The 19626-nt window shown below is 41.1% G+C and overlaps 1 protein-coding gene across 1 annotated transcript in view; it reads right to left on the bottom strand. All coding sequences in view use genetic code 11, as the record gives it.

The window, feature by feature from the left end:
* The window catches only part of EGR_00571 (Oxysterol-binding protein-related protein), a gene marked incomplete at both ends in the record, with an annotated part of 19881 nt that extends 1905 nt beyond the window's left edge, over positions 1-17976 (bottom strand). The window contains 19 exons of the mRNA XM_024489820.1: positions 200-364; positions 4089-4193; positions 4280-4532; positions 5361-5442; positions 5900-5985; positions 6135-6310; positions 7380-7425; positions 7513-7608; positions 10675-10773; positions 11927-11992; positions 13085-13202; positions 13509-13599; positions 14533-14620; positions 14780-14868; positions 16257-16338; positions 16415-16465; positions 16635-16740; positions 17262-17296; positions 17857-17976. Of these exons, the coding sequence (XP_024355817.1) occupies positions 200-364; positions 4089-4193; positions 4280-4532; positions 5361-5442; positions 5900-5985; positions 6135-6310; positions 7380-7425; positions 7513-7608; positions 10675-10773; positions 11927-11992; positions 13085-13202; positions 13509-13599; positions 14533-14620; positions 14780-14868; positions 16257-16338; positions 16415-16465; positions 16635-16740; positions 17262-17296; positions 17857-17976 (1954 nt within the window). The remainder of the gene's footprint in view (positions 1-199; positions 365-4088; positions 4194-4279; positions 4533-5360; positions 5443-5899; positions 5986-6134; positions 6311-7379; positions 7426-7512; positions 7609-10674; positions 10774-11926; positions 11993-13084; positions 13203-13508; positions 13600-14532; positions 14621-14779; positions 14869-16256; positions 16339-16414; positions 16466-16634; positions 16741-17261; positions 17297-17856) is intronic.
* Positions 17977-19626: the final 1650 nt, after the last annotated feature.

Here is a 19626-nt window from a genome sequence, read left to right as displayed (position 1 = left end):
ATTTGCTCAAGTTGCCTTAATCGAGCTAGAGGAGACCCGAAATTAAAAGGTGTTCATTAATTGGATGAGTGGTATCCAAACCATGTTAAAAAAAATGAAAATTGAGTTATTTATAACACAAACATGCACCCCATCTTGACCAGATGAGGAAATGAGAGGTTTCCACCTCTTACTCATGAAGTTGTGAAAGTGTTGTGACTTGCCTTTGTGTAGAATCGGATGCGAGCCGAGTAGCCGGACTGGGGACACTCGACGGGGATGGTACCCCCAAGCTCGAACCAGGGCACCTTGAGAATCGAGCGGCCGTAGGCAGTGGGCAGAGAGAAGATGTATTCTTCGTTATGTTCGCCCAGCTTCAGGATGACTGAAATTCCGGCAGCAGAGAAAAAGAGTTATCATTGGCAGTAGCGTAATGCTCCTCGCAGCTCAAGCAAAAGCTTACTTCCTGCTAGTAAAGGCAATTATCTTCTTGACGAAAGTCCATTGCAATTATTGTTCCGTTGAGGGGCGAGTGCGATGTGCATTCACAATACCGTTATCACCACAAAAGGACTCAGCATCGCTCTATCGAGAATTGGAACACGAACCAAAATAGGGGAAGCAAAGTTGAGTGGATTAGTGGCTCAGTTAGTGAAGTTCTGTTTGGCAGGGGCTAATCCCCTTAAAGGCATCGCCAAACTTTGGTTGAAGTAGCGAGCTTCCTTTTGGGGTGGTTTTCAAGTAGACTGCGGTAAATTAAAAGCACAAATCAAGGTGGTACTATGTGGCGATTCACTCAGGTTAGATACGTGCAATGTAGAAAGACCGACACCGCCGACGCTTAGTCTACTTGGGCGAGTAAGACTTTTTGCAGCCTGTATGTAGCTAAATAGTTACAAGGTCGTAAAACTCCATCTAATACGGCATGTAGAAAACAACCACGTTAAGCAGTAGCCTTGAGAGACATCTTTTCATACTGTTTCCATTTACACCTTAAAGGGGGTACACGATAGGAACGCCTCTATTCAAACAACTTTATTACCCCTGACAAATTGCGTTTAAAAATGTTATCTTACGGAATCCCCAATGAGAGATGGAGCGCAAATAATAAGGATGTACAAATTGGGAGGGAGAACTATTTGTACTTCAAATGCAGATACGATTTTTAAGGCTGGATCGTCATTCTTCATTCGGGCTGCTAATGAATTGCTGCCATCTGTAACTTACCCACCACAGCTGCCAATTTCCCCATCAGTTCCAGATTTAACAGAAAATAGGATACAATGACAGTCGAGATCAGGTTAAGCCAACTGTGTGCCTTGGGTGGTTGCTAAGGCATAGTAATAAAATTAGGCTCTTTTAAAGGCTTGCTTGGAAGGAATGACTTTTCTCGTTTTCTTAATCTTGCTTAATCAAAATGAATATGTGTTCAGGGAATTACTAAAAGGAGCGCCATTTGGAAGGGCAAAGGGCGTACACCTGCCAGATTTAGTAGGGCTATATTTCCCAATTTCACCTGCTTTTATTAACTCCATCAATGGCCTATTTCGAGTTGGTAAAAGGGATGGTTACATTAATAAGTCCCACAGGCAGGACATTAACCATTGAGTTAACTTCATTGTAGACACAAAAACAAATTTCTTCTTTGTATTTTCGTGCCGTAGCAAAAGTTGTACGGTGTGATGAATGTGGTTGAGCACAATCAAACCACATGAAAGAATATCTGAGCATTGAAAGCAGTGATGATAGTCACTTTGGAGGCAGTGACACTTAAATTGCAGTAGCAGTTGAAGGAAATAAAATACCCTAACCTATTGTAAGTGATAGTCTATTGTACTTCCCTACCGTAAAATAATAACCCGAGTTCCGATATCCCATTGCGCTGGCCGAACTTCAGTGTTCACGACTAAAAACTCACCCGTATGACTTCTAGAAGCCGTAAAAAAAACAATGGCTGAGGACTTTTGCTTCCGCTTGAAATGCTTTTTGCTGTCACTTTATTTGGTCTTTAAAAGTACCTTGAATTCTTGAGGGAAGAGAAGTTGTCGCACATTTGGATGAATTGCCGAGGTTTTAATGGCGTTCCAGTGAGTTCCATCCTCGACCTCACATCTGGGTCTGTTGCGTAAAACGCTCACAAACTGCAACGACAGCTAGACTTAAGTCAACTTAATAAAGCTAAATTTGTGTTTTGCAATTACAATTAACTTTTGCGTGAGAGTTTTAAATCAACTCGAGTCGGAAATGATGCCAATTTATTACCACATTGCAGATTCTTTAACAGAATGGCGAAGTAAATTTAGGAAGCAGAGTTGTCGAGGCTTGGATCAAATATTAGCCGGCTGTACCACGTGTTAAAAATTCTGGAAAATGATGATGTTCCAGAGAGTCAAAACTAACATAAGTCCTACGGTTCGGTAAATGTTATAAAAAATATTTTATCTTCATTTCAGCGTTGGAATATGCAGAAGACGAAGTCACAAACGACAAAATTTACCCTTTCGTACAACAAGATTTCTCAAGACTGAATTAACAGGTGTTCTTACTGATAAAACACGGGGATGAAAGACTCGCTTAACCCCATGAATGCTTAAACAGTCACGTTGTATACACTAGGTAACGAAAAAAGTTTTCTACATAACTCTCCGCAAACAATGACTTGTTGTAACCTGTGGAGGCTCGTAAAATGACGCTGGTTAAATACATCACAAGGCGCGGGCATGTGGCAGTTTATCGACACAATACCTTTCATTGCATTCTGTAGCAATTTCCCGTCATTTTGAAATCCATTACATCAAAAGTACAGTTAAACCCGGTGGATGTGGTTCGAGCTTGCCGGCTTCGGGAAGAGAGGTTAACTCGATCCTACGGTTCTAGAGGTCCACCACCACTTTTGCAATGGGACAAAGACGCACTGTCTAGAAACACTTTAGACTATGCGATTTTTGCATTAAAGTACTCAAAGATGTCGACGCAGCATGCTCAGGGGTACCGTCCAGTTCCTTTCGATCATGAAGAATTACACATCGTTGCTGATACCTTACCTCGAGATTGACACTTAAGAAACAGTTTTCACTGATATGTTACGTGAGTGGTAATGATACAATTCGTTCTTATCTACATCGTCTAGAAAGGGAGATTCGTAGAAGATAAGCCATTGGGTTCCATATACTATACGTTAAAGGGATGACAGGTAGCAAGCCGCAAATAGAGCCAGTTTTGCCTTCGGTTCGTCTACGTTATGTAAACGAGAGGTGGAAAAAGGATTATCTGCCGAGTGACTTACGATAAACGGCGGTTATTTTATTCCAAAATTTAATTAACGATCTAACAGGTCGTTTTTTTTATCCCCAAACTTTTTACTTACTGCCCACCCCACACTTCTCGATTAGGCACCGCTTCATTTATAAAGAGCTATACATGCAGACGGAATTGTTCACTTTCCGAAGGACAAACACCGAGAGATAAGATTTGCCTACACTATACAATATGATACAGCTTGAAGACGTGCAAGAAAAAACTTTTTCTTCTTCTCATTCTCTAAAAACAGCTGGTACTGGTCAATAAAACTGTAGGAAATTGCATTCTTAAAAGACAAAAAACAACATGGCCTATCGCAAAGCATGTCCTTAAAAAGACTTTTTCGTCTGTAGTCCCCTCCCATTTCTCCAAGCGAAGCACAGCACCTAATCCTGGCATCAACATTAGTCAATCATATGTAAAGTAAAGAAGACAGCTTGGAAATAAACTGAAATGGCTAAGACAAGGTTGCTTGCTCATAGAGACAGAGTCCTTCGTAAAGGCAAAGTTTGCAAGTTTATGTCTGATTAAGGAATAATGGCAGATACTAATGATGATTACTTCAACGAATAAATTACTTATAAGAAACTTTCTTGGTTTATTTGATCTTTTTACTAAAAAAGTTAACAAACTGACTTATTTATCTCGTGCCAATTGTGCGGCAACTTCGCAGTTTCTGAGTTTGTTTCATTGTCAATAGCAGTCTGGTCAATTTTGTGAAATTTAAACTTCCTTCTCTGACCCCTAACTCCCTGTTTCATGACTTTCTATACCAGGAGCGTAGCCCACACTCCACGCAATACACCTACCTAGCTCAGTCCCACCACCGGGAGCACAAATCTCTCCAAACTTGGCGCTGAGATATTGCACAAGTTCTTCGTGCTGGTGCCCTAGGTCCTTTGACAGGACCATAGCTTTTCAGTCCTTTGGTAAGTTAAATGACCTCTCATAATAGTCTGCCTTTAGAGATAACTCGGAATAATTAGTCACGTCCACATACCTTTGCCAATCATGTCGACGTAGATGCTGAGAGCGCGGAATTGCGACTGGGTGTGTACGGCTCCCACAAGTTCAATTTTTCGTTGAGGACAATTGATTTGGAAGGCGCTGATAGGTGGATGATGGGATACTTGCTCACCGCAAAATGTTATTAAGATCTGCTCGGGGGAGCCCCTCTCGGCTGTAGGGAGACGCCAGCTGCATTGGAAGATCTCACCAATTATTGGGTTGTAGGGCTTCCTTGCTACCTTGTCCTGCTCGAAAATAAGGTGATGGAAATAAACTTTAGTTTTTTGCATGAAGATTTAAACAGTTACGACGTGGTGAAGAAGGGAGCTACTCTGCTTTTGGTGCATACTTTGTAGAAGGATCATTCGAACAACATTGACGTCCTTCCAATTTTAACTACCTAAAAGTGGTTTGATTGCTGTCAACCTGCTACAGAACACCATATGAGGTGCAGCGGCCACCAACACCTCAATCTGCCGCGTTTCCATCGTTCCCATTTACACTTAAAAATGGCTACATCAAAGGATAACATACGACCCTTGTGAAATATGCGGATTTCGTCTTAACAACTGAATCCCTTTCGAAGCGTTCGTTCCACCGTGTTTTTCGCACTATCGTCCAGATGCATTTTTATTACGACGGAATTTCGATCATTGCGAGGTCAGCGGCCTTTTCCACCTTGCATATGCTTACCGGTAATAGATACAATCACCCGGGAACTTACTTTAGACTAGTTAAAAACACGCCCTTTAACAACACTTTTTGTTAAAAGGAACGCTTTTGTGGTCTATAATCCCCACAAAATTGGGAACAAGTACCACGGCAACAGTGTCTATGCCCTTAAAGTGGTAACACATGGGGAATCGCCATAGGAGGTGGTTACTTTGACTTCTTGACTTTTGATGCTCCGCAAAAAATTGGAGAAATGAGTAGTCAGTAAACGCTTCAAACATTGTACCTTAAATCTATTTCATCATTTGAATGATCGGAAAGCACCTCTGAGGTCCGCAATGAAGTGCAGTGATAACCTTACGCAAATTGACAAACATGGTGCAAAATTACTCATGTCATACCTTTCTACTGGCGTGGAAAGCCGTTAAATACCACTTGATGAAGTTCTTCATTCTCTCATGCGGTGACACTCCATTTGTGATGCTGTAAAAAAAAGGCATCACCTTAATTGTTTGATTTGATTTGGCTTTGCTTTATCTGTGCAACAACAGTGATTAAAGTGCGGTTTCCACGGCGGGGGAAAAAGAGATGCCTCAGTGTGGGACTGAGTTATTTGGAAGCCCTGTTGATGTAAAAACACTCGTATAATGATTTAAAGCAGCTAAAAAGAAGTCCGCTGTTTCATGGCAAGTTGACCAAAATAAGACTCAACGGTCCACAATTAGCTTTTCACAGTGCGGTGGAAGAGTAGAACGCAGGGAAAGTACTCGCTTGAAAAACCTGCAGACTGTGTTTGGTGAAAATTAGCGATTTTTATGCTTCTAAAAGACTGTCCTACTGAAAGTGAACATTGTGAGTCAGTGCATTTTATTTGGCATACAAAGGTCAGATTTTCCCTCTTTTCCTTTTGCATATCATCTATAGACTCAAAAAGACTTACTTTATGAGCAATTGAGGATGTGCATTATAGTCGGCAAACATCTCAAGTAATGAACGCCGTTCTAGTATAAAAGTTGGCAGCACAATCTAGAAGTAGAGAGAGAAGGCTTTTCATTTACCAAATATGGCAAGCGAGAGAGGTTAAGTGGGATTGCAGGCTATTACAATGGTAACTGAGTCAAACAGAAACTATTGTAACAGTCCTACGGAGGGGAAGTCCTACAACAATGATTCACCTGCGTCAAATCCTTTCCTTCTTTTAACTGTGAGACCACGTGCATAATGACGCTTTTGTAATTTTCAACGGACCCTATTTCTTCGTCCTCGATCGAATTCGTGGCGACTTCCTCGTCGCGGTTCACCAAAAATGCCGATTCGGACATTCCAGTTATGGGCGGTGGCATTGGGCTGCCTGTCGTGCTTCAAATGAAAACAACATTATCACCCCTTTACACAGTAAGACACGTTTTTCAGAGATCTACTCCTTTGCAAGAGATATTAAACCTCTTTACCACCAAAGTCAATTACCCATGACGTCAAAAATATGCAAGGTGTTATCTACCAGCTTATGACACCTAGATTGAGTCTGATATAATAAAATTGATGCAGAAGTTCCGTGATCCAAGGGAGGTAGTTGCATCGACTTAGTTGTTGTTTAACAGTTGAATGCATAAAAATGAATGACAACTGGCGACATGTTGACATTGCAAAACATCCGGACTGTGGTGGTCCACTTTTCTTTGGTAGTGAACGGGAGAAAAAAGGAGAATGCTAATGGGTTTTGCCAGATATTCTTGGCTGATACTTCAAGAGCCGAACAAAAATAAGTTGGTAAATGGATAAATGAGGGCGAAATAGCCTATCATTTCCAGCACTTTGGTAGATGTAGTCTGAGTCAACATTGAAATGGGTTAGCAATTATAATGGCCTCGATGATTTACTACCCATACAAAGGAGCTGCGCATAACCAAGAATTGGAAATACAAGCCAATCAAATGTCTCCCCTTTAAAGTGTTTTTCCACGCCAATGAGTTTATTTCAGCGGAAACGGATTCTTAGAAGACAATAAAGGAGGCATTCAAGTGTCTCTGTTAGATGCTTCCGAAGCAGCAGAGGAATTGCTACGAGTCGCCTAGTTTACATCGAACCTAAAGGACAAAGCGGACTTTTTTGCAGCCTGACGGTTGAACAAACAATTTGAGGGGGAATAAAAGAGAAGGCAAGGGTAAACTCATTTGATCGTTAATGGCAGAACACAATAGAATGAGATGCCCTTAATATTCGTCATAATTCTTGTCTTCATCTAAGTTGACCTCTAGCCATCCCAAAAATTCTGTGGCAAATTGTGGCGAGACCTAAAACTGCAGATAACACCCAAACAATGTAGGAGCAGAAGGAGCTAAATAGCCTCCTCGTACCAAGGCTAATAAATGAGTCACATCAATTGTACACTAGCCAATGACTGCGACGTTCTGACTCACCCACACTCCTGATTTGCTCCCCTTGTTGGGGTAAGAGGATCATTACCTGCCATGAACCTTGGAGAAAGCGATAGGGTGAGTGTAGGTGGATGTGCTCGTGGTGGATGTGTGCTCAGCTCCACTCAATCTGTACTTGCAGCTGCTCCCGACTCTGAAAACCCACCTTCAACTTCTCATCATACTTGTTACGCTTGCCATTGGCTGGCACTTGTGACCAATCACCTTTCGACTTTCAATGAGAGGGGTAAGGCATGCAACAGTAACCTAGGCTACGCGTCCCTCTCCGAGTTTCATTTCCATCAAACATTCTATTAGCAATCAATCTTGTGTGCAAACACATCACTGTTTGAAAACAAATTGGTTAACTTGGACAATTCAGTGAGGTCGATCGCTTGCTCTGTTGGTGTAGTAATAGTAGTTATGTGGAGTGCTGTGGAAAGGCTCGTAATCACGTTTCTTTCAAAAGTAAGGCTGCAAGTGCCTGGCTTTTCCTCACTTTTGAACGTTTACAAATTTTATTCACGTTGAGTTCATTAACTGCAAATTTAAACTAATTGCATTGGATATCGGAAACAGCTATAAGGCCTCTTCCGTCCAAACACGAAGGATTTGTCTGTATCCTATCAAGCGATTACCTCAAAAAGAGGAAATGCCAAAAATAGAGCCTAGTTTATGCATCTTGTACAAAATAAAATACCACTTTGGCAATGGAAGGTGGCAAATTTTCCGAAGAGAGGGTAATTTCAAATATAAGGTTGAGCTTAAGAGAAGCTAAGATGCTCCAGAATGTGCTCGTCCTTGTCTCGTGTATGGGGTCAGGGCATCAACGCCATTCCAGTTTAACGAACTTTCAGCATTGTCATTTGCTGTATAATCGACTCATGATGTGAACGAACCGCTAGGATTGAGTAGGCAAATTACTTCAAGTCAGTAATACCACACCTGCCTTTGGAGCTATAGGCATCTGCATGTAGCCCCTTCCTGTTACTGAAGGGGACTGCTGTAAAATACTTGGATAGGCTTATCCCAAGGCTTAAATGTAGGGCAGATGGTAACCAAACCCTTTTTTTTACGTAGACTGCCTTTCTCCTATAATCTCAAATTTAGTGCTGGATCCATGTTTGATTCCAGAGAATAACTCCTGTAGTTATCCTCTAGTGGAGGTTTCAAAAGTCTTTTCACTGACATAATTTCAGTTAGTCAAATGCAATCACATTTCACTCTTAACCAAGATTTTTCAACATTCAAGCAAAAACAGAAGCAGACGTCCACGCTTCATTTCAAACATGATTGGTCGTTGACATGTATATTTTGAGTAGTCGCATTTATGGACCTTTATGGAATGCAAGAACAATGTCTATGCCATAGAAGGTGGAATGCGATGAAATAACCGTCCCCTGTCCTTACGAGGATAATGGAAGTGAATCACCCTCTTGGTGTTGTGCCTCTTCGAATTCCCTCACATTATTGCGTCCAGTGGATGGGAACATAAATAGTCAGTTCAGGACAGAACCGTAATTTCAATCTTGAAGTTCAATCCATTAGATTAAGTCGTGCCCCATAAGACAAGCAGAAACCAGCTGGTTTCGAAGAGAAAGAATTTGTAGCTAATTGTCGACAGAAGTCAAACTAGAATTACTGATTTACACCACAGTTCACCCGTTTACCAATCCAAAAATTATGTATCAAAACCAGAGCTCAAAATAGAACACCAACTTTGTATCTACATAGTTCACAGATTTGGAATTCATATCCTTATGCACTGCTAAATCAATGTAGATAACTTTTAGCCAGCACATGCACAGAATTTGCTTGCCAAGCAGATAGACGCATGATGATTTGAGGCTTATCATGATGCGCTGTGAAGCAAAAAATCGCAATCGTTTAGACCTAAACAGAGATTACAGGAAGCACGATTCGTGTACTAGTAGCTTTGGTCACTTTACCTGTTTGGAGTGCCGCATCTACGCCACTATCAATTAAGACCCAGTAAAGCACCAGTGTGGACAAATGGAGCTGACACGTCCGCTACTCCAGCCATACGTGTGACATTCAGTTTTTTACACCAGTCCAGCATCACAAATGTCCGGCGTGCAATTTCCACCTATTTATGATAGGCAAATGCCAAATTGTGCCACAGTTGGCGAACCAAGAATAAAAAGTAGAATGAGATGTCTTTATGAAGGAAATAACTGCATTTTTCGTCTTTTTTAGGCAGCTGTCGAAGCGGTCAAAAAAAATTGGCTGTTACGATGATAAGTCCCCCTCAGAGACTGACGGTGAACAAGTTGATACCCTTCAATAGCACTAGCTGTTGCCCCTTAAAGTAGTCAAGAGCAAATAATGAACTTCCCTACTTTTGTTTTGACAACAAAAAGAGCGCACAATGCGCCATGATGTTGGGATAAGAACACCATGGGAGAAAGAAGCCGGAAAAGCTCGACAACTTTTACTGAGTGGTTCCCTGATGGGAGGTAAATGCAAGCTGACAAACTATTAACAAGTCAAAGTTGTGGATTTTCTATGTTAGCACAAAATATGAGCAACAAAACTCACGACTATGGTGAAAGTATATTCGACTACGGCCCAGCGAAGTCAGCCAGTCATTTCATTTGTAAGACGAATTTGAGCAAAAGCAGCACGAATGAAAGCATCGGAAGATCTCAACTAGAGCTGGTTCTCAAGTTTAATCGAACCAGCATTTATTTGTTAGTCCCTTTTAAACCAAACAACTAATCAATCAGACAAACCAATCGCCCGTAGTAGGACCTCATAAAAAATCAAATTTTGCCACAATTTCATGGCTATTCTGCAAACTTTTCAAAAAATTCATGCAATTCACACCAGCGGGTGAACAAAGCACGCAAACACGTTCATGAATCCGAAGTTAACCGAGATTAATGCGCAAACCAACAGTCAAAGTCGAACATTAACCACCACTCACCTGACCTAACATATCATCTTTTTTGATGAGCACATGGTTCTTAACACACAACAACCTCACCTATCTCAAAACATGACGATTAGTCGCAGAGATTGTAGACTGCTTGAAGGTGAGGCGTCGGATTACAGATCCTTCTCGGGACGTGCTTTTCCAGCAAACAAGGGGCTAACAAGCCTCCTACTGTAATACAATGTGAAACAACAACAATACAAAGAACATGGATGAGAATTCTACGAGGACAGATATTCTTCCATTCACCAAATAAAGAACACAAATTGTCACGAGGGGGTGGGCAAGAGGAAGGGAGGGATGAGAGGGGACTAAGGAAGAGGCGGTCTAGAGGAGGCCCACGTCGAGAGAAACGTTGCTGTTGTCGTGTTGGAGCCCACCGAGGCATTGTTTCAGTGACTTGATTGAGGCCTGACTCGTCGCCTTTATTATGAGGAGATTCTAAAGCACAAGCCGCACCTCCAAAGTTGGTTTCAAACATGTTAGAAAATTGTTTTGCCAAAAAAAATTAACGATTGCTCCTAGATATGCTGGCCACAAAGTTTGAATTAGTAGACAGGTGGGGAATGTTGCTTAGTAGAAGTGTAAGATCCAAGATAAAGAAAAGGTCGGGCTCATTTTTGATTTTTTACCATTGTAAAAATGCAACACCACTGCTACTTTAAACACTTTTCCGTCTGTGTTCAACTCTCAACTTTATGCCTTGTAAAGCATAAAAAGTTCAACAATGGCGTTACTTTTGCGTGAGGCGTTTATCATGCGACTAATGCAACAAAGGCTTGCATTCAATGCGTGACTGATAAACGCACCCAAAGCACTTTAAGCAACTGTTTGATGTAAAAATTTCAATTTAGCAAATAAATAAGCTAAGTACGTGGCTAGTGGGAAATCTGAGTTAAGAGAGACAAATGCGCTGAAAATTTCAGTAGGAGTACACTGGCTGTGCGACCTGATACTACTCCATCAAACTCATAGGGTGAAGTGGGATAGAAACAGAAAACATAAAATCGAAGCATGTCTTTTTTTGATGTTAAGGTGATGAAGTAGCTCACTATTCATTCGGTGAGCTTCAAACGCAGGCCAATGACTGAAAAAAAAAACAACTTAAAATGATAAGTTAGGTCCACAATTGAAAACTAAAAACCAGTAAAACGGAAAATTTGACGATAATTTATCAGATGGAAATCAGTAAAATCTAATGGATTGAGCTGCCTGTAATCGAGCTAGAAACATAGCTGGACAGTTGATTGGTGTCATTCCATTCCATTTAGAAGAGCTTTAAGAGATACCAAACAAATAACTCCAGGTTGTCGCCAACTGAGTGAGATAATGGGTGATTTGATAACAATCGTGTAACTTCTCTTGACTAAAAAGGTTAGCCATGTGATAGGCTAGTTGATTTGAAAATGGTATTAGTGTAGTGAGATCACGATCAACGTGTAAGGGTGGTTAACAGATAGGGAGGTAACTCCGAACCCTGCTCCGGCGTGGCGGAAATTTAGCAGATCTCAACGCAAGCGATGGCCAACCCAAAAAAGCACAGACTCCCGGCTTAATCTAACCACGGTGAGATAATAAATGTGACCCTGCTTACCCGGTAAAGTTCAGTGACTTCAGGATTTCTGTTGGCAAACGCTGCAGTAGGTTGGTTGTACACGTCCTACAGAAAAATACATCCACAGTAAAATGAAAAAGGTCTGTTGCGTTGTGTGCGACGAGTTCTACAAAAATCTGTACTTTTGGAATGTATTTTGAGTTAACCTTCGTATCCCATCCTAAAATTTAAAACAGCATATGATGTGTCAATCGATATTCACTTCCGGATTCATAAAATCCATGTTATAATAGGAAATGCGAGAGAACATTCATCAAAGAAATCGGGTTAATGAAAACCTGGGTTCAACTAGTGATTAGAAAGCTCGCAAGCACAAAGTGTCGATGTCTGGAATTGTACAATAAAGAAAGCCGCTTTGTCTTCCTTGGATAAAAACCTCTGTCCATACCACTAGGCACTTTCGCCTATTTTGTTGGCTAGACTTCGGAACCTTCTATCAAAGTATTCGCGGAAAGCATCGCAAATCGCGGTGAATTCTTCCTTGTAGATGCAAACGATCCAGCTCAAAACGGTAGTCGCATTCACCAAAACCGATAAAAAAGCCCTCGTAATGGCGTCAAGAGTCTTGCGCAGGGCATTTAACAACACGATTAAAATAACTCGGGAATTCATGAAAGTAACCAACAATGCGTATCACGAAGGACGTATGCAAGTAATTTCAGTTTTATGCCCCTTCGAAGGGGTACTATCGGGGCGGAATACACGTAGTAGTAGTGGTAAGCGACAATTGCATCCTGTTACCACTAGCCAGAAAGCATGGTTAAAGGAGACTTCAAAAGCAATTTGTATGGTGATGGAACACAGCCCCTCACCAAATAGAAGCCTGAATGATTTCAATGTAAACGTTTCAAAGGCGACTCTATGTTTGAGGCACAGTGATTCTGTTCCCGGTCCGCAAAACATCAGTCACTCCTGTATACATTCAACGGATAGAAGGACTCAGGCTGGGCATCTGAGAGAAGCACAACCTACTGCAGCTGTTACGAATTTTTTTCCTGTATAAACGTAAAAACCTTAGTTTGACTCGTAGTTTGCGGCAAACTGATCATGCTAGTGAAAAGCCACCGCATAAATGCAAGGTCGGAAAAGCGCATGCTAAAAGGGGATTTAAGGTCAAAAGGGAGGAGAAAGTCTTACGTCAATATCGCGAGCCAAGAGATTGCCCTCACGTTCGAGTAGCCGAAAGAGTTCGTTCAGTTGTTGGTAGGGATCCACCAGTGCCGGTGCGTCGCTAGCAGCGAGATTGACTTCTGCGCTAGAGAGGACAATAAAAAAATAGTGATTAGACCTTCCTCTGTGCCCACCCTGGCAACAAGAAAATGCCAATGGAGAGGCCTCACAACTGATGCACTTGAGTGTAATTGAGGGCACTAATACTATATTTTGCCCCACTACGACCGACCGCACTCTCTTCATCTCTAAAAGCCTGATCACATGGGGGGAATCACATTACACACAGGCAGAATGTGCTCAATCGACCCATTTGGATATTTACATATTGCACAGATATACCCAAGAACGGAATTTCACAAACTTAGCGAGAGCTAGAAATGGAACATACGAATAGGGGGAAGGGGTATCCAAGGCGAACTTTCTATCAGCACTGCGTCCAGTCCTACTGCTGGAAGAGCGGTGGGATCGGGAGGACTGGTCTGGAAGTAGAAAATTTATTAGCTTAAAGCATACTACAGAAACGTCTTCTTCCGTGGTCATTTTTAGTTGAGAAAATAAATTTCAGCTGAACACTAAATTTTTATCCCACACTTCTAACACTGAAATGGGAGGCACTGAATTTAAACAATTATTCCTTTCGTTTTTGGATTAGAGGCTAATAGATATCATGATAACAAGGCCGCGTATTGGATTCTGAGATAGAATCTAGCTGTTTAACACCCTTTCGATGGGTTCTTGGGGCCAAGACTTGATTGCGGTTGGCACATCTGCATATGCATTCGGCTGAAAAGATGCGTTGAAGCCCAAAAATCGCCTTTATTTTCCTCATAGACAGAGCTCAGTGTCATTAAATGGGTGTTCGTTAAAAATCCAAAAAGGGAAAAAATCATTAAATTAACATTTGGACCTTAAGTACTCAGATGTGTTGAAGAGATAGTACGAATATGCTAAATCTTGGTTATGTTTACATTCTGCATTTACGCAATTCACGGATATGACTAATAACGGCATCGGAAGTTAGGAGCTGCAAAATTATCAGCGCCTGAGAAGAAAACGCCTTTTACTGACAGAGAATGGTAGTAAAAATACAATTCTGGAGCATGAGACGTATATCCATAAAGAGCAAGTAATTCAAATTCCTAGAAATGATCAGTTGAAAAATTCTCCCTTTTGCGCAACTTAGCCCCAAGTGTTAACATCAACATTGATCCCGCCAACGAGACAAAATTAAATCTGTCAACGTCGAGACTGTTGAGTCAAAACTGCCACTCATGAATAAAAGGCAGAAAATGTTTTAAATGAGGTGGTTGCCGCTACAACCAGTAGTCTCCGTCATCATTGAGGTCTCTGCGGATGAATTGAAGGCTGATTTGAGCACAGATAGAGCAAGGATGCGAGGGGGCGAGACCTACCTGAATTAGAGGAGTTAAGCATCACCGGTCGAGCCTCCTTCACAGGCAAAAGTGATGGTCTTTGCACAGCTGATGGCAGACCTGGGAGCTGAAAAGCAGAGGAATTCCCATCAACGTATTCAAAAAAACCATGAAGAACTTCGCTTCTCCCTTCAATTGACCTATTCACATGAACCCTCTAACACTGAGAACTCTATCTATGGATGAATATCGTCAGAAATGTTTAGGTTGTAACGGAAGAACTTACGCTATTCTGATCAGTAGCTTTTTCGGTGTGAAACTCTGCAACCGCGCGAATGTGATTCACCCAAAGTTGACGTTCCCTTGCGTCTGCAGCTGCCGAGAGAAAAGGCCAAGGAAAAAAATTATAAAATCGGCTAATGATTCACCGACAAAATCACGTGGCGGCAAGATTTACAAATTCACTTGGGTTGATAGTGGCAACAAATATACCAGGTTTCGGTGAGCAGTTGTAGCAAACTATGCACTAACTTAGAAGTGACGACTGCCCTCAGTCAATAGCTATTCGTGGAAGTAACCAACAGTTACTGAATCGCGACAAATAACCACTAATTTCTGATAGTGGATTATTCAATTGAAGAAATCCTTGGAGAGTTTGTCGAAGAAACTGGTAATTATTCTTCACCACATGACCGGTAAAGAATACGTTACCTTCAAATGCAGGAGTGATGTCTCGGTCTTCCTGTGTTTGACCAGTTCTCCCCTTCTATAAGATATGCACAAACCCACACCCCTTTCCGTTAGCTCAGGCACTGTGCTAGTCAATGGCCCATTTGAAACAAAAGTCCAAATCATCCTCGGAATCTACGCATAGTCCTCACAGAGCAATAAAGATAATAGAGAAAGGAATCAACGGCAATCCCTTAAACAAAGCAGAAATCCTAGGTACAAAAATTAACGGCTTGGTCGATTAAGCCAAGTGTGAATTGTATACGTGATTTTAAGCAGAGCGATAGCCACAGCCATTCTTTATAAGAAAGTCAGGCCAAATACACACTTTTGGAAGATGGAACCTTTTACCCAAACCATTTCTGGGTGGCAAAAATCAATCTTTACAAACATTGCAGCTACACATAACCCGATTGGTTAGATGTGAAAGGACGGACACGCTGCATTCCAGTGGTGTAATATTACGATTACACTATAAGCAGTGTCGTAAAGGGGACGGAGAAGAGTAACTTGTAGCCCATCCATTTTACCGTGCAGCAGCCTCATTATGGAAGCGGTAGTTAAATTACATGATTGACCTCCAAATAAGTGCTTTATTCAGACGACAGTGCCAAAATTATCGCAAACTCAACGAGTCAGAGATTGTGGTCAAAATAATGTGCAGCAAATGCTAGAACTAAAAAAAGTGCTGGAAAAACGCACGAGCCTTTTGTAACAATGGTGCAAGTTCCGTTGGGTAAAAACGCCAAATGCCTTAAAATCTTTACTATTCAGTCGCGCCCCTTCGACCATGCATTAACTGTACCACGTGTCTTGAGCACATTTGAACTCGTGCTGTAGTGAGAGAGTCAGCACTTTAGGGTATCATTTTTCACTAACAAGCTATCTCGATAGCGCGTCACGACGATCGGTGTTTTTTTTTTCAATCCCAATCGGTTGGTCGCCCGCTAGCACACGTACGCCTGCACACAAATTGACAAGAGTGGGGCGGCATGCCCTGGTGAGGACGAGATAAGGCCATTTCAGCAACGCACCCTTGAAGCGAAGATTTTCACCCTGAGATGTATTTACAATGAAGGTCTGTGAGTCTTCGTCCGAGGGACAAACTGTGGCAAACTGAAGAGAAAAGTGACGGATGGTTACTGCCTCTAGACAACTTGTCTCCAAAGCAGTGCATTGTTTAATACCTTACCAGAAGACTAACGGAGCTACGAGGTTTTTGAAACTTCTTGTGCTCCTCCCTCTGCAAGAGGATGAAACAAGTCACAGAAGCTATCAGGCGACATTTGAATCAACTACGTATTTATACTAGGCAGAATAACTAGTAACTATAAAATCCATTTCCCAGAAATAAGTAATGCTTTGAGGTATGAAAGGTTCAATGAGCAAAAATTGAGGAAACTAGAGCACACCTCATAGTATTCCAGCACACCATTGGTCGATTCCACAACGATCCATCGATACTGAAAGCCCTTCATGACATTTGTGAACTTCAACAGTTGACCCTCAAGGTTTTGCCTTATTGAGAAAGGAATAACTCAGTGTTTAAAAAATTATTGAAGTTTTGCGGAATTATGGAATTAGCAATGTAAACACAAACTGGCGGCGTTTTAGGAACAATAAATGAGTAGAGGTCTATTCAATGTAGATGGATTCAAATGTTTCGAATATGAATTCTCCCAACTTGGTTGACGGACTAATTGTCAAAATATTTCAAACACAAGAATACCAAAAACTAAAATACGTCCTATGCCGACCATTCTGTAAAAATTAAATCGTGGTTAGCGGTATAGTAGGATGTTAGGTTTGAGGCATTAAGCTGTCTTGGTAATAAATAGTCGCCCTGCCTCTAGAAGTACTTGTGCATAATTACTTCAAGGGCATAACATAAAACAGCAAGAAGCCAGGCCAATTGATAGAAACTGCATTGGATCTTTTCGTCGTATTTAAAGTAAAAAAACCGTGAGAATGGGACACGTTTGAATAAGTAAGTGGAATATTTTCACGAACACGAATCCAAGAGAGCAAAAAAGAGTCACCTGAAAAGATGACGATCTTCCTCCATTTTCAAAGACTGGAAAAGTAAAAGAAGATGTCATTTCGCAAGCACATTATGTTTCAGTTTTCAAAAATGACAGCTTGCGGTGACATACGCGATAAGGTCACCGGTTAACAATAAAAACCCACCGACATTGAGCAATAGCTATCAAGGCAAGTTAAAAGCGAAGGAAATACGTTCAAAACCACCAAACCAGTTTACTACGGTAAAGTAATGATGCAACATTAATGACAGTCCAATCTGCATGCGCTAAAATGCTTATATAGGTTTGATGTCGAAGCAAAGAAGGCCAAGTTCCAGTTCACTTGCGCATTTTTGCGTGAATAGAATACGCAAGTAGTATGGCGGTTAAACGTTCTCATCTTACTCAAATCGGACATTTAAAGAGCATTATTTGCAATAATTTCACCTCCAGCAAACACAACACATGCTGGAGCTTATAAAATGCCAATAGCAGTCTAGAATATTATTCGATGTTAACCAAAAGAATATGCGTCAAACTTGAAATTGCCAGATTGACAGGCATTATTGTGTTGTGAGAAATTATGAAATGCGTACCTAAGTGTACCACTTACGTAAACTAATTTATCCACCTCAACAAGTTTACTGTCAAATCTGGCACAGTCGTCATTGCCGACGTCGCTCACTAAGCACGAACACTGTTGAGAATTTATTGGACAGCACTTAAGGTGCATCTATTGCATGAATATGCATGCAATTAGGAGTTTTCGTAGTTTGGCAATTTTGGATTTCAACGTAATTATTTCATTGGATTTGCTGTAATATTATTGTGTATAACAAAAACCTATTTTCAGTCTTTGTTAGTTATACCTGTCATGATATCATTGTGGGAAAAATTAACGCTAAATTAATAAAAGACGATGACCACTTGGCGAATTCGAGCATGTGTATTTACATGCAAAGATGTGAATAGGTTTGTACTATATTCGTCCTCAAAATTTTTATGACAATTGTGCGAGTTAGAAGTAGCAGTGCTTGCGGCAGTTTCAGGGTAACTTAAATAATTTGCATAAAGACCTTAGGTGACGTACTCAACTATCCTCCAGGTACATTGCAGGAGATCTTTCTTACAACAGTATAAAGGCATTGTGAGAAGCGCCTGCTTAAAAAAACATGAGTGGTAGAGTTTTCCAACTTTTTCTGCATGTATGCTGCAATAGAACCAGAAAGGTGGTTTTGCTCCGGTTTCATTAAGGGTCTATGGTTAATTGCTTAGAGAACTAGTTATGTGTGGCGTCTTGAGTATTTCCTGAAGTTATAACAAGCCAATGTACTATGCAAGCATAAACTAATAACATACAGAAGGCCATGTTGCAGGGCAGAAGCACAGCATTCAGGGACTCTAATGCCAGCACAGCTCAAAAAAATTTCAAACCGCAACATACCAGAAAACAATGGCTGCTTGGCTCTCGGCTTTAGTAAAATACAATTTGCATCTTGGCCATTGTACCGTCTCAGAGTGGAGTGGCCTCCGAGCCAGGCTAGTAGCCCCATACCCTTCTGTGTAATACAATAGTGGCTTGTCCCTCGGTTCTGGTGAGGCGCCACTTATGGTACTTTGAATTAGCCCTCTTGTACCTCACTTGGTGGGATGGCCTTCTGGGCCATGCCAGTAGCCCAAACACCTTCTCTGCGCTGAATATATCTATATTCTGCCCGAATATTGTATCTTCTTTCGTCTTCAGGGAGTCTCGGGACGCTACATATATGTATACTCTGCCCGAGTACCGTGTCTGCTCTCAAATTCAGAGAAGCCTCATTACTATAAAAAGCATTACCAAAGGAGTTTTAATGGCTTGTCTTTTATTACCTCCTTACAGTCACTGTGTCACATTAAAATCTTTAGAAAAGATATAACTTGAAAACGATGACTGGAACTAACTTTTGTCTGAGGTGGACATAACAGGCCTGCATGGACTTTAAGGCCTGTCAAGCAAATAGTATTTTGAATCCCTTTACGGCCCATTAGTTAAACTTTTAGATGGGATTTTCACCTATCACGATAACTTTTTAATCATAAAAACATCTTATATTCCATTCAGCAGGATTCGAGCTCTACTCTGGCGCCAAAGCATTAGGTCGCTAGCAGTTTTAAAATGCATTTTTAGGAAATTTGTATGCATAAACAGTCTAATGGTCGTCATTAATGAGGATTATGTTTCGTGCTAGTGTAGCATAAATTAGCGAGTAAGATAATTTTTAATGCAAATTAAAAAATCGCAATTAAAAAGCATTATAGGTACCAATTTTTTGATCTTAACTAGGTGTCTTAGTAAATGAATGCAATTTTGTTCGCGTATGACCATCTTGGTCAAAATGTCCCA

This window comes from Echinococcus granulosus, assembly GCF_000524195.1.
Source record: "Echinococcus granulosus chromosome Unknown EG_S00002, whole genome shotgun sequence".
Lineage (NCBI taxonomy): Eukaryota > Metazoa > Platyhelminthes > Cestoda > Cyclophyllidea > Taeniidae > Echinococcus > Echinococcus granulosus.
The sequence above is the reverse complement of the archived record's forward strand: the minus strand, read 5'-3'. Positions and strand labels throughout refer to the sequence as shown.